The sequence below is a fragment of the Parasteatoda tepidariorum genome, chromosome 7, assembly GCF_982258835.1.
Source record: "Parasteatoda tepidariorum strain Cologne lab strain chromosome 7, Ptep-v5.0, whole genome shotgun sequence".
Lineage (NCBI taxonomy): Eukaryota > Metazoa > Arthropoda > Arachnida > Araneae > Theridiidae > Parasteatoda > Parasteatoda tepidariorum.
This window is the reverse complement of record NC_141761.1, coordinates 26,463,798-26,479,329: the sequence shown is the minus strand read 5'-3', so window position 1 is coordinate 26,479,329 and position 15,532 is coordinate 26,463,798. Positions and strand designations below refer to the sequence as shown.

Genomic DNA, 15,532 nt, shown 5'->3' with positions numbered 1-15,532 from the left:
TTAGCATATTTGAGGTCACGGCTTCAAACCATGAAGATTGAGTCCCAGAAAGTGAAGATCCGGTCATTAGATCAAAAGTTATACAGGGTAGACCATTTTTTTTTGCGCACTGAACATCTTAATTACATTATACAGATAAATTATTCGGAGAATGCAATTACCAGAAGTGTCTGTGTCACATGCACATCGAGGACATGGTTGTATGGTATAATCTGTGTGGCATCCAACAGGACATCTAAGTGGTGAACATTGAAGTCTTCGGAATGCTAGAATTATTTAAAAGAAAAGATAAATGAAAAAAAAGAAAAGAAAATCGATTGCATAATATAATAGAAGAAACAGGTTATACTTTGCATAAAATAATTATTAGACACTAATTTAACCCTTTAACGTAGACAGTAACGTTTTCTCTGTTATTAAATTGAGCAAATGTTGTGTAAAATTGAAACATTCGCCCTCATCATTACATGAAAAGGACTAAAAGAAGTATAACAAGCGAAAATAAAATATATATTTTTTTCTTAAAAATACATCATGCATTTTAGATAAATAATTTAACTAAAAATTGAAAAAAAAAATGAGGTTACTTTTATCAAAAAGTAAATTTATCTCTTTGTATTAATCTCTCAATAATATCTCTATATATGTAACTATAATTTTATTTTGAATTTTTTAACAATTGAACATTTTTTTACATAAAAAAATCATTTTAAGCATTTTTAACGTAAGAAATTTGCAATAGTATCGAAGGTTGGCAAACAACAGCAGCAAGGGGTAAAGCATTAAAAATAATTTTAGTTAAAGAACATAAGTTTTTGACTAATTCAGTTTAGCGAAAACTAAGTAATTCAGTTTAACAGAAGAATTATAATTTTTTTTTCTGCCAAGTAAACTTACTTCTGGAGATAAACAATACGTTTCACACAGTTTGCCCAAATTAATTATGAAGCAATTAAATTGTAAAATTACGCTTATTTACAAACGAATATGAATTCCTTCCAATGCTTTGAAGTGTTACCGCTTTATCGATTATCAATTCTAGATTGTGAATTGTTCCAAAAAGAACTGAGAAAACATGTCTTTGCGTTGATGAGTGACAGTGAGCAAGGAGCTCTTATATAATGAATATTAAGTTAAAAACACATTAGAGAAGAGAATCTAGAGTATTAAACAAGACCAAGCGCATTAAACAGCAGGCGAAGCGTTTCAATATAAACTGTGCAAGCATTGAGTGAGTGAGCAGGGCAAAGAGCCATATTTTTAAATATTTTTTTAGTTAAGTCATTTCAAGTACAGTTTTGGAAATCATAGTATTAACGATTAAATATGCGTTATACAATTAACATTATTTCCTCATGTATTCCTTGTTAAATTATGTTTCATTAATTGGTTCATATCGTAAAATCAATTTTATGATGTAATATTAAATAAAAATATTTTTTTCGCGATGCATGCAAAGTCGTCAGTATCAATGACAGAAGCTCTTAAGAAGAACGACCCTAGCGAGATTAGAAATTGCTATGTATTGTGAAGAAGAAAAAAAACTGTGTAAACAGTTCCTGGAGTTGTGGGGGAATCCCCTTGATAATTAAAAAATTCCATTATTAACACAAATCTTGTGTGTCAGGAAACAAAAAAACAAAAAAAATCAATTTAAGTATTGAGTTTTCGTAAAGGGGAAGTATATAAAACGAATTGAAAATCTTTTGGATGCCTGAATATTTAAAGATAAAAACAATCAGAAAAAGCGAAAAATATTTCCATTACAAAATAATAATAAAACAGCAATAAGATTTTAGATAGAGCATTTGCAGGAAACTCATTTTGATTTCCATCAGTTTATAAAGAAATAATCCATCTCTTACTGTCAAAAACAGATCTGAAATGAACACATTTTTTAATTGATTTTTAAAATTGAAATGGAGAGCTTTCCACGAGTTATTGTGAACGTTGTTTATTCGTAAAATAATTAGAAATATTTTTTTCCTCACACGCTATGATTAATTCCAATCATCTTGCTACTAACAAAATTTTACTTCAAAAACAAATATTATTCTATTTAAAATTTCAACAATTTGTTTACATAATATTTGAAATATTTATACATATATAATTTAAATAAACACAAAAATGGTGCTTTCGCATAGTTTTAACCCTCTTTTTAACATCCAGGGCATTTTATTTTCAATTAGTTTTGTGGATTCATGTCTAAATTAAGTTGTTTTTATTACAGCACTAAATCATTTACTTTGTAAATTAAAAGAAAAAATAAATATATTACTTTTTAATCGGATTAATTTACCATTTGAATAACTCATACAAATTTATTCAAACGCATATTTAAAAATTTTACACGTTAAACGAATTGTTGATGATTTTATTCCAGTTTAAAGACGGTTGATTTTAAAAAAAGTTTTATGTTACACGCTTCCTTAAAATACCTTTTAAATAATAGAATGTTTTCAAGATAATAAAAGTAGCGAAGATTTAAAAACTCAATTTAATTAAAACAAAAATAGATAGAGTTGTACGCTTTGCTGCATGCTGCTTAAAAACAGAAGAAAAAAAAAAGGGGGGGAGGCAAAATTAGACACGTGAGTAAATATTTTTCATACAAAACGATATGAGCTGCAAAGAAAAGAATTTTTTTTCTGCTACTCTTTTCCTGTCAGCGGCTTCATTTCTTCGAACTTTCAAATTTAATTTTGAAACTTGATAAGAATAAATTTTTCATATTCTAATTAGAACGCATTAAACTGTATACTTCTACCAACTTCCATTTTCTATAAATAATTTTTCACATCTCTGATACTTTCCGAAATACCAGGAACAAAAAAATAGAATTTTTTATTTGAAATTTGCTTTAATAATTCCAACACTCTGCTTGATAAACATGGTGCTTATTTTCATTTTCACTATTTTTCACAGGGCTTCATTAAAAATGAATGAAATATAATAAATTTGAATCGTGAATTACACATGATTTGCAAATTTAGTTAAAATACTTTTATAAGTCTTTAAATGCAATTATGTGTTTTTTTTCACGGATTCAGTTTATGGTTAAATATATTTCTATCGTGTTAGAGCCATAATCATTCATCATTAGAAATATTAATTAAATAGGAAAGGCCAAGCTGCTGTCTTTATAGAGCTTAGATATTATTATATACAAAAATTAATTTGACAGCAGATTTATCGTTAAAATTGAAACGTGAAACATCCCACGAAGTACTCATTAAAATAAATAAATTCGAATATAAATATTTAATTTTCATGTATGCGTTGATTTTATGCTTGTCTGACAATATTTTAATGTTAAGAAATTATTCAATCCAACTTCGATTCAAATATTTACAAAGATTGCATAAATAGTAATGATACAATAAATAAGTAGATAGTAAAGTAAATATTAGACGGTGTCTGCCTTTTAAGAGAGAGCACATTACACTGCATAAATATGATTTTAAGATATTGATCTCGAAGGGTTATGATGGAGGAAGGACATATTTATATATTAATGTCAGGATAAATGACGTATTCAAAAGAATAGGGTACATGTGTTACCTAATAGACTACAGTAATTTTTTATTTATTTATTATTAGTTTTTGTTCTTGCTGGTAGGTTTACGGTATGAGATTAAGCGAGACACGTATTTAATAGTTCATCCAATAAAAATAATGATTTACTGTATTCAGCATATTTTGAGAATGATATCATTACTCGAGACTAACTCTTGATAGTCAAAATTTACCACAATTGGGTATAATATGAAAAAAACACAACTACTTCGATTTAGTAGGAACAACATATGACGCAATGCTAAACGAATGGAATTTAGTTGTTGTTTATTTAGTTATTGTTATTAGTAGTTGTTGTTATTTGTTTTAGTTGTTGTTGTTTATTTAGTTGTATTTAGTTTCAATAACTTTTCTTTATAAGCAATAAAATCTGGGGAGCAGCTATTTAAACGATCGAACACTTTGTTTGTTTATTTGTGGCTTGAAGTTAGGCTCGCAGAAAATGCCGTTCATGGGTTAAATTTAGTAGGAACAACACAACCTGTGACGTAGGCTATATTATACCCAATTAAGCAATTTTCGCTGGCATTTATCACTTTCCATAAAACACCTCTTTCCTCATTATCTATATTAAAATTGCACAGTATTAACACAGGTTTCATAGGCGCCAAATAAACTAATTTCACCTACTTTAGTATATTTGGTACTGATTAAAATTGCACTAATTATTATAATACTAAAAGTGTCTTTTTCTAAAATTAATAAAGCACCGTTAAAGTCAGTAAAAGTATCGTAATTTATTATTTCCTTCTCGGTGAATTCGGACCATTTTCCCATTAATTTTGCTTTTTAGTACATAGCTTATAATTTCATTTTAATTAGTACCTATTATCAAAATTAATTATTATTAAACCATACTTAATTGTGCATCATTAGCCTCATAATAATATGGTGATTTTTTTTTACATTTCTCCTAAGCGAATCAGTAGCATTTCTCCATTAATTTTTCTATTTAGTGCATAGTTTTTTTTTATTAGCACAATTAATTGACCATTAATAGCTTCATAACAGTAGGGAGACATTTTTACATCTCTCTTAAACAAATTAGTAGCATTTCTCCATTAATTTCTCGATTTAGGGCATAGTTTTTTTTTTTAATTTCAGTTTCAGAATCTATTACCAAAATTAATTAAGCATTATTAGAGCCAAAAATAGTATGGTGGGCATTTGCTTCTCTTCTAAACTAATTAGTGCCATTTCTCCATTAATTATGCTTTTCAGAACAATGTTTATTTATTTTCTATCTTTACAATTATTAAAAAAATTAATTAAGCCCTATTGGTGTCAATAAAAAATGGTAACTCTTTACCTTTCTCCTAAACGATTTAGCTCTGATTCACCATTGTTTTTACTTTTTTGTACAATTTTTTTTTAATTTCAAACACCGCTGATTTGAAATTATTTTTGTAAGGAAATACGTTTTAAAAATATAATTACATAAAAAATGTAAATGCGTAGTTTTATATTACCTAAAAAATACAAATTTGGTGACATATTCCGTCTATGCTACCATGCTCCAATTGATCATTGAGTTTATCAGACATAATGAATAATAAATGATTAAATATCTAAAAACGTGCAATATACTTATTTTTGATTTATGAGAGCTATAAGCAAGCAAATATCACAGACGCTATCTTTAAAATCGCTTGCAGTTTCATTAATATGAACTCCAAACTACTGAGAAAATTCCATTTTTTAAATGTTTCTCGTGAATGGACAAATTGAAATATTTTAGGCTCAGGGACTAACTAAAATTACCCCTTTTACCCAGAACGCTGGAACTTGAATTATAAGAGGGACTCACAGCCAAACTCTTTACTTCGCGGAGCCTAATGTACAGAAGATATTGTTGGTTGACAGAATTTTATACCACCGATGATAAACATTCAAATTCTAATTGGAATGCTTTATATCAAGACATTCCGAGTACTTAAAAATGTTGTTTGAATAAATCATTCGAAACGCATTATACCGTATTTTTATATAATTTTTAAAATTCTTAAAATAATGTGGTTGTTAATTATTAAGGAATAAAAATTTATAATCTAGTAACTGTTGATCGCGTCTCAGAGTGCAAAGGGTTAACCCTTTGCACTCTGATGATATTAAAGATGATATTAAATCTCCCTCCCACGCTGTCGGAGGAAATGCCAAACTTGTTCAGCATGAAGCTAGAGATATCTGAGCTAGCTACAGTAATCTTTGTTTAATAAACGCAGAATTAAGCTAGATATTCGCAGTAAAACAAGCCTTCCGTAACCATAGCCTCTCTCCCATATGAATGACGCATGCGCGTAGTGTGTTTACCATTACTTTCTTATACACCTATGGTACTTCCCTTTAAATATACCATAAGGCTATGGTATCCCGCCATTAAATGCCACACAATTATCTGATTAATATAAGCCTTTTGGTATCTTGCCATATGATTCCCTTACAAATTTCTTCAGTAACCATGTACTTATGACGTCTTGCCATATAAATTCCTATGGTTACCATAGGCTTATGGTATATTGACATATAAATTTGTATGGTAGCCATAGGTTACCATAGATTGTCATTCTCCATAGATATGTATATACAAAAACGCAGTAAGCCAAAGAATCCAACTCCATTGAAAGTCTTTGTACTGAGTTATAAACATACTTTGTACTGAGTTACGAATCAATTTAAGAAAGTATATGGTTATTTGGGTAGACTGTATGTGAAACCATCTTCAAATTTTAAAACGCACACTTTTTTCAAGATTATTTTTCTTTTAATTTTAGATACAATGCGCAAAGGAAAGTTCTTTGTTCTTATTACAAAAGGCAACTTTTCTGCAACTAAAGCGTCCTGAAATACAAAAACTTTTTTTTTACCCTCTCTAATGTTTACTTAATATTATAGTAGTTAAAATGCATCATAAGAGCCTAATATTACATTTCATTTTTTGTAGTACAAATATTGATGCCGCTTTATTTAATAGCGTATAATTTACATAAAATATATCATAGTTACCTCAAATACGATAATCAGTTTCTTTTAATTACAGCCAACATGCATTAAAACAGAGTGTCAACTTAGCAAAACATTTTCAGTATCGCGAACGGAGACTATAAAATACACCTCTATTTATAACCACATAAGAGAAATAGACATATTGATTTTTGAACTTGATTCACTCTAGCTCTAAATGTTTCATATGTTGACCTACTGAGAGCTTTAAACAACTAAAAAAACTTTTAAAAGTTTTCTTCTACAATGTCTGAGCCATCTTATATTTCGTAACTTTGTTTTTATACGTATCAACAGCGTTACATATAAAATATAAAAAAATTTTAAAAAATAAATGAAAATTGAAAGAAAAAAAAATTTAAAAGACCCTGAGTTCTAATTATTTAATTAAATCAAATATACTAAATTATAATAGGCTATTTGGAATAGAATAAAAGCGACTTTTAAATTAAATAAAATTTAAATTAATGTTTCGCTCGACTGTATATTTCATGTGTTTAAAATTCAATTTTTAGGTTAGACATAGCAAAACATGATAATTCTTGATTCTTTTTAAGGTCAAACTTTTCAAGTGAGATTCTGCTCTTGATTAACTTGTTTGGAACTTAAATAATATAGACCCTGTTTCCAACAATAGAAGACATTTAAAATTTTATTAATTTAAACCATTCAGAACATTACAAGCTAGCTTAAAAAATACCATTCATTAAAATTTACTGCGGCATTAATAAGGTTTCATTATTTTTTAGTGATAAAATATCAGAAGATTTTTTAAATAAAAATAAAATGAAAAGTGAACTATAAATGGATAGGATAAAAATAATTATATCACGAAATAACTATTGCTTTTGTACAAAGAATTTAGAATTACTGGCTCTTTGTAATGTATAAAGTTTAAATATTCTGCAATTTACTAAAACATCTTATAAAAAAAGAGTCATTTATGAAATACATCATAATGTTGAACAATGACACTGTGTCAAAAGTGATATTTAAAAAAAAACTGCTAAAGTTGTCTTAAAATTTTATATAAATTTAGAATTAAAAATATGAATTTAACTATATTCCCAAGTAAATATTATAATTTTTTATGCTTAAATGAAATTTCAAAATGCAAAAAATACTGTGATATTTTTCCTTCAAAACTGACACATTTTCAGAATCTTAAGTCTGAGGCTTTTAATAAAATGTGATGGAAGCTCATGATAAGCACAACGTTGTTTTAAATTGGAGATTAATTTAAACATATTTTTTTAGATTATACGGACGCTATGTTCAATAGACAATATACTATACTCAGACAACAAATTTAATTAGAGAAATGGGTAATTTAATATTGTACTTCAACAACTTCCAGTTTTAACTTGGTACCAAATTAATTAAATTCTATACGAAATTAGCTGTGTAATAGCTGAAAGAAAAGTATCTCAAAACTTTTCGGTCGCTATTAACTTTTATCACAATAGAGCTTTAGTTTGAATAGCAGTTAACGATATTTATGTAAATTAATGCTGTCATTTTATCAATATTCAATCTAATTTACTGTTTCTTGTAATTTATTAATTGTTTAAATAGCAAATCTTGACAAAAATAATTTTATCCGAGATATACCAATTGGACATTCATAGAGGGTGAATTATATATACTTGTAGTACGGGATGTTTAATCTGATATGAATCTTTCGTTAGAATTAATAGTAAGTTCAACAACTTTACCTAGTACCTTCACCTTTGTTAATGAAATTATAAAGTATAAATGTAAAAATATCAAGACAAAGATATGAATATAAAAAATATAAAGTATAAATAGATTAATATTATAGATTAATATAAATAGATAATGACCAGTCAGGTTTAATGACTATGACTGTGTGTCCATTCTAAACTATCCAACCGGGAGCAATGTCATACTGATTGTTCGGGGAAAGTCACTGTAGATATGTAGTCACTGTAGATAAGTGTATTCTATCAAGTGAAATTTTCCTCATAGGCATTCACATTAAAAAATTGTGCAATTTAAATTGCAAACAGTTTTTATTCTAGCTTGTAGCTCCAATTAAACATAAGAGAGTTCTTCATGAAGGTGAAAAACTATCAGGTGAGAAACTATCATGCCGTCACCGAATTAGTATTTTGAAACATACCAAGGCATAAGATAAATTTTATTAAAAGCTTTCAACAATTATTACCCTTTGGCAAAATGGGTCTCAGTTTGGATTTCATGGCGTCCTCACTTTTCAACTACAATAATCAAGAGTAATAGTAAACAGTGCGCATGCGTTGCTATGGCGACCTCTGCTGTTTGATGATTTTCTTAGAATTCTTTTTTTTTTTTCGCTTTTAATTTTGTTATGCATTAAGTTGGTGAGTTTATTTTTGAGATATGGCACCAGAGAGTCCCCATAAGCACTTCTTGAGTTGTGAATAAAAGAGAATTTCATGATTTGCTTTTATTGTTTTAATTAAGAATCATAAAATTCTAACCAATAGTTCAAACTGGATCATTTTCAATACTAATTCAGGTTGGAGAATTTGGTTTAGAGAATATTACAAATAAAAAGGGTCCAAACTGATTGACACGGTCCCAAAAGTTACAGTTGAAGCAAGAAAAAAACGATGCCAAGGCCTAAACTTACCGAGGCTGAAAAAGCCAAAGTGCGGAGGCGGAAATACCTGAAGCGTTTCACACACACGGAAAAAGAAAAGGATTCCGTTCGCAAACGTAAGCATGAAGCCTGTCCCTCACAAAAGTACCAAAGTGGTTTAGAGAATTAAACCCTATCAAAGAGCGAATGGTGACTCTCCAAAGCCCTTTCATGCAAATACGAGAACTGGGAGTTAGGGATAAAAGGATCCATTGTCAACGTACCCAATAACTTGCACAAGACCGTAGACTGTCTTCCACGCAATATAAATGATTCATTCACTATTCATGTCAAATTGAAAAAAAGCCTGGCTTTCAAATCATATTTCATGTATGAACTTGTGAATCCGAAACGGGTGTATGATGCAACTTACAGTATCCATCTTACAAGCACAAGGACAGTTATTTCAAGTGTGTGGATTAAATCTGTAAAATCTTTGCTTCTCTCATAAGCAGCTCTATGTGGCCTGCGAACATGTATCGAAAGACCTTCTAAAAATTGGAAAACCTTCCAAACGATACGACAAAAAGTTTTGTGTACTTGAAAAATCATATTTTAGAAGCACTTGAAAAATCATATTTACAAACACACTTGAAATTGTTAATTTTTTTCCTTAACAAATGAACAGAAAGCCTTATTAAAATGGTGTAAATTATTTTCATTTCGATATACATAGTTTCCTTTAAATACAATTCAGACTGGAGGCGTTGCAAAACGCCCAAGATGCGACTTGCTATAAATAAAATGCTTTGATAAAAACAATGCCACTCTATGAATGCTTTAAATTAGAAAAAAAAATGAATAAAAACAAGGAGACCTAATTCACTCTATGGTTCTGCACAAATAAGTAGAAAATAAAATACTGGGAGTATAAAAGATACTTTGTATAAAAATAAATAAATTAGGTGTACAAAAGATTGGGTTCATATAGTCTTAGTTAAACTGATTACAGCTGTTGATTTTCCAGTTGTTATGCTAATGTTATGTAAGTATTTTCTCAAAATAAATTGAAAGAATTTCACATAATTTTTTAAAACTACGAGGCTTTGAACCCCCCCCCCTTCCCCACTCACTTCTCATTGCTTCTTTTTTCTTTTTCTAAAGGTCATTATTTTCCAAGAAAACACGGAGCATTTTGTTACAACTATTGTAGCTTTATGTAAGAACAATTTGTTAAAATGCCCATCGAAATGAAAGAGACCTATTATTAAAAAATAATCATTAGTACTCGAAAAAAAGAATTTAACCTGAGGATTAGAAATTGTGTAAATTCATAAGAAGAAATATTGACATTTCAATTAAGGAACAGTTTTTATCGTTCTTTAATAAGTTTTTAAATTCTTAAAAATTTCAATATCAATGTTAAGATCTATATCTGGTAACATGTAATCTCTCTCTTTCTTATTACTTTTCATTGATACTTACGCAAACGCGAGCTTACGAAATAAAGATCTCGTAAGGGTAAAAACAATTTTTACAACTGCAAATGAATTACATTAAAATCAATATTCAAAACAAAGAAATTGAAAAAAATTTATCAAAAAGCATTTAAACTTACTATAACTTTCGAACAAATTGGAATTTTGAAAATATATATATATAAATATATATATATATATAAATATATATATATATAAATATATATATATATAAATATATATATATAAATATATATATCTAAATATATATATATATATAAATATATATGCATAAATATATATATATATAAATATATATATATAGTGCTTCAGCAAGTCAAATTTTTATTCCGTAATTGCATATCCGTGGGCTGCACACCGATAAAACATGATAGTTTCCTCTACAATAAGTTAAGGAGTAAATAATTCTCTAACTAAGTTATTCTTCTTACCTCTATAATTTCAAGTGTCTACGTCTTAAGATTTTGTACAACAAAGCATTAATGTAATGTAAAGCAAAAAATGTGAGATGAAAATCGCGACATCTCTAAGATTTACAGTGTTTTCGCAGAAAGACAAAATGTAACGTCAAGCGATCAAAACAGTGGTGGTGGTCCTTGCAATTTTTTTTAATATAGTAAAAAAGCAGATGAAATGTCGGAGATTTTTTCGATGCTATTATTGTTATCTGTCGCCATTTTATCTGCATTTTTTTAAAAATTATTTTATAAAAATCCCTGAAGCATATTTTAAAATAAATTTTTTAATAAAATGAACCTAATATTAAGAAAAATAACTCTTTTCTCATAAGTTATAACTTAGTTATTCTTATAGTAGTTATTGAGAGAGGGAACTCTATTGTTGAGAAACACACCATAAACTACTCTGCTTGATATTAGTCAAAAACTATAGCTTGTCTCATTTACCACATAAATCTGTATTAAGTTTTTCATTATACGAGATTCTATTGAATTTCAATACCCTTCGACCTCTTGTTACCATAATTTTTATCTACATATAAAGAAGGAGCATTATTTTTCATTTTCAATATTTTAAAAAGTTCTGAATAGGACTTACTGTCACATTTGCAGCTAGGACAAGGTCTGGAGTTATAATCAACTTGACAACCAGGTCCACATCTTATAGGACTACACAGAACTAGAAAAAAAATAGGATAAAAGATAATATTTCACTATAAAATATCGATTTATTTCTGTTGGTAACAAAGAGATAAGCGATAGATCAAAAGAAAAGCACCTTGCATAACTTCGGTTATAATGATCAAATTTCCACGTACTAAAAGCCAGTCTCATCGGTTTAAGAGGTTGACTTCTAATATTTTAATGAATACATGCTACTAACTATAAAGTTACGGATTCAGGGCAAAAATGTGAATCATCAGAATAAACATTCCCTTTTTGTGACGGGTTTGGATATGAGAATGTTGAAATGAGGTGAAAATTTAGCGTTTGTTCCCAAAAAATATAGGCAAGAGACAGGCCGAAAGTGTGGAAACCTTATCGAATGGTATACATTAGAGTCAAAATAATTATTATAACAAAACCAATGAGTACCAGGATTTGTAGATGCATCTATATCTGTTATTCCGTTTTCATATTTTTCCAGCTTTTAAGCAACAAATCTGAAGCAAGCATACCTTTAAAACCTTTTTTACTTTTCTTTTCAATCATTTGCTGGATACTCCCATGGTTGATAGACTCCCCCCTCTACACTTGTTTTTCTTTTTAGTCTTACCCTCAAGGCTACCATCCTTAATCCTTAAAATTTTATCTTTTTTAATTCTCCAATCAGCAGCTCCGCTAGCTGCTCTTGATCCTAAAGTAATGGAAATTAAAATGGTTAAATTTCTCCATTCTTTCTCAATTGATTATTTGATAATTTAATTCTTTTACCTTTCGTAATTTGGTTAATTTCTGTAGCTGTTAAGTGTAAATCAAAGTTGGGTGTTTTTCTTTTATCTATTTGCAAACCAATTTCTTCGCTATTTTTTTATAACATGATTTTAATTTAGAAATTTGACTGTCATTTAAGTGTATTTTCTTACAATATAACTGCTCATGTATTTACCAAATTATTTTGAATAGTATTTCTTTATCTGTACCTTGATTAAAGTTTTCTCTCTTAAAAGTTAATCCAGCGAAAGTCAATTTTACTATATTTCAAGAACCTTTAAAATTTTCATCTTTCAAATCAGCTAAAATAATCACTTTTTCTTCTAAAATTTTTCCCGCGTAATATCTACCTCTTGTAATAGTTAATAAAGCGTCTGCACATCATATTAATCCTGTCATCAGCAAGGTCAATCTCTCTTTGATAATCATCCTTCCGTTCTTCGGTAGTATAGTTTTTAATTTCAGATGCAATTCATTTTTCTCCTTTAAATTTATCCTTGAATTCCTTTGCCATATCGACAAATTCCACGATTTCTACATCAGTTTTCTTCATCATCCGCGATTTCTTCATCATGATTAAAGATAAATCATCAACTGCATCTTTTATACAATGCAAATGTTGTTCTCTAAAAAATTTTAATTTTTCCCATTTTGACGAAATTTAATGAAACTCAGCCAATGGTTTTTGTATTCCCATTTCTTCTTTTAGTTTTGTTTCATCATTTTGTCCGACTTGAAATTCTAATTTAACTAACTTCATATTATATTATAATTGCACTCTATCAAAGTTTCATTTCTCTCTTCCTCAATTTTTTTTTTACATTTGCAAATAGGTTTAAAAAAAGGTTTTAAAAATGTTTTCTAATAAATGGAAGTATTAAATGTAATATATTTTAATAAATGGAATGCAGTTGTAAAACTGAAAGTTGAAAATTCAGAAAAATAATATTTATTCTTTAGAAACACTATACAGAAAATCCTCTGACAAAACCGTTAAATTAAATTAATCGAAGTGACCATATTATATTTGATTAGGAAGATATAATTGAAGGAGATTTGATGGACGGAATAGAAAACAATTATTTTATTATCATTTTATTACCTAATCTCGTAAAACCAAAAATGACACTTAACATTTTATGACTTAAATAAATGCAAAAAAATGCATAAAAATAAAGATTCTTGCATGTAAATACGTGCAGAATGTACATTATACAATCTGTATGGATAATATAAGAATTCATACAGTAAGCAATCATATTTATTTGCAATTGTTTTTTTTTATTACTTGTATTCCTGGTTAAAACTAATCATTAGTAATTGTAATCATATATTTTGATTACTTATAAGTTATAAGTAATAACGTATAACGTTATAAGTAATAACGTTATAAGTTATAACGTTATAAGTTATAACGATTACAGTAGTAATCAAAATTATGACATATTGTAAACATGTTTACGAGTAATATATTACTGTAATCAATTAATGTGATCGATTATATTTTTTACTCAACTCTGTTTAAAGTTAGCAACCTTAATCCTTAGGACTGCCTCATTAAAAAAAAGTTTATATCTAAAATAGTTAGTTTATATCTAAATATATTCTTTCATTCTGTTCCTTTTTATTTTGCGCCCTATATAATAATCATTATTTTTTCTAAAAGTTATTAAATTAATTTGTTTAAATATAGAAGTTCGTGATTTAAAAGTTTTAGTATTTAACTTGTAGTGACAATTTAGAAAACTAACCGACGATAAGTTTTAAGTTGCACAAAAATAAACCGTCTTGAACTCCCTGAAAATCTGAGGCACATGTTGGGAAAGCAAATCAAACTCCGAATCCCAGCTTTTGTGTTTACGATCAGAACTAAGCTAATTGCGGCAAAACCATTGTAACTTAGTTCTTAAATCAATCCACATGTTATCTGCTTCTAGATTAGTCAAGTCCAAAAGTGGGGTGATGTTTGACTTTCTGTTTTATTTCTTTAAGAGTGAGCAATTTCTTAATCACTGAAATTATATTTTCATTGGATATGAAACTTTTTATGCAATCCTTAGTAATTTTTTTTTGAATAAGAAGTATAAATTTGTGGTTTGAAAAATGAAAGGTCTCTGAATTAAAGTTATTTCATATTAAAACATTAGGTAGCACAAATTATCGGAATATACAAATTGACAGATGAAATAAAAACATTTTGTTTAAATTTAAAATTCAGAAGGTTAATAACTGTTTTGCAGTGTTAATATCAATTAGGTGAAATTATAACTTACCACCACATTTACAGCTTGGGCATGGTTTTGTTGAATATTCAGTTTCACAACCAACGTCGCATTTCACGGGTGAACATTGTAAAGCAGAATCAGCTGTAAAAAATGAAGAAGCGTTAACAAAAAGTTTCCATATAAAGACAATAAAAATACAAATAAACGAAGCGTGAATATTGAATCAAAATTCCGATAGTAATTGTTTGATATTCTTAATAACAATTACTGGAAATTTTTTAAAGGGAAAAAAAAGGAACTTACAGCTGCATTTACAACTTGGGCATGGTTTTGTCGAGTAATCAATTTCACAACCAATGTCACATTTCACTGGTGAGCATTGCAAGGTAGAATCAACTATAAAAACAAAAATAGCATTAATGAACAAGGTTTTTTTTTATTAATCATACTCAGTAGTCTAATTTTACAGTAAACAGATAAAATCCTTTTGACACTCATACAGATTTTGTTTGTTAGGGACAGATTTTTTCTCTCTCTTCTGAATACGTAAATATAAAAGAACAACAGGACATTTTAATATATATTTCTTCTCTCGCCGAAGTGAGTTCTTCCAGATTTTAGAAGCCTTACGTGCACAATAAAAATTACTCTACACAATTTTCTATCATTTTACTTAGCCGCGGTCCTGCTTCATACAAGTTAATCATTACGATGAATCCTTGACTTCAACTATGTCAGGCTTCCTAACTCTCC

The 15,532-nt window shown here is 28.3% G+C and overlaps 1 protein-coding gene across 18 annotated transcripts in view; it reads right to left on the bottom strand.

Moving 5' to 3' along the window:
- Positions 1–15,532, bottom strand: part of LOC107446012 (uncharacterized) — a 210,484-nt gene that overhangs the window by 35,339 nt on the left and 159,613 nt on the right. For 13 of the 18 annotated variants that reach the window (XM_087167539.1, XM_087167533.1, XM_087167538.1 and 10 more), the window contains 4 exons: positions 15,083–15,176; positions 14,828–14,920; positions 11,719–11,799; positions 162–266 (listed from right to left, as the gene is read on the bottom strand). In XM_087167539.1, coding sequence (XP_087023665.1) covers positions 162–266; positions 11,719–11,799; positions 14,828–14,920; positions 15,083–15,176 — 373 coding nt within the window. The remainder of the gene's footprint in view (positions 1–161; positions 267–11,718; positions 11,800–14,827; positions 14,921–15,082; positions 15,177–15,532) is intronic. The other 5 variants (XM_087167535.1, XM_087167540.1, XM_087167547.1 and 2 more) reach the window with 1 other exon arrangement.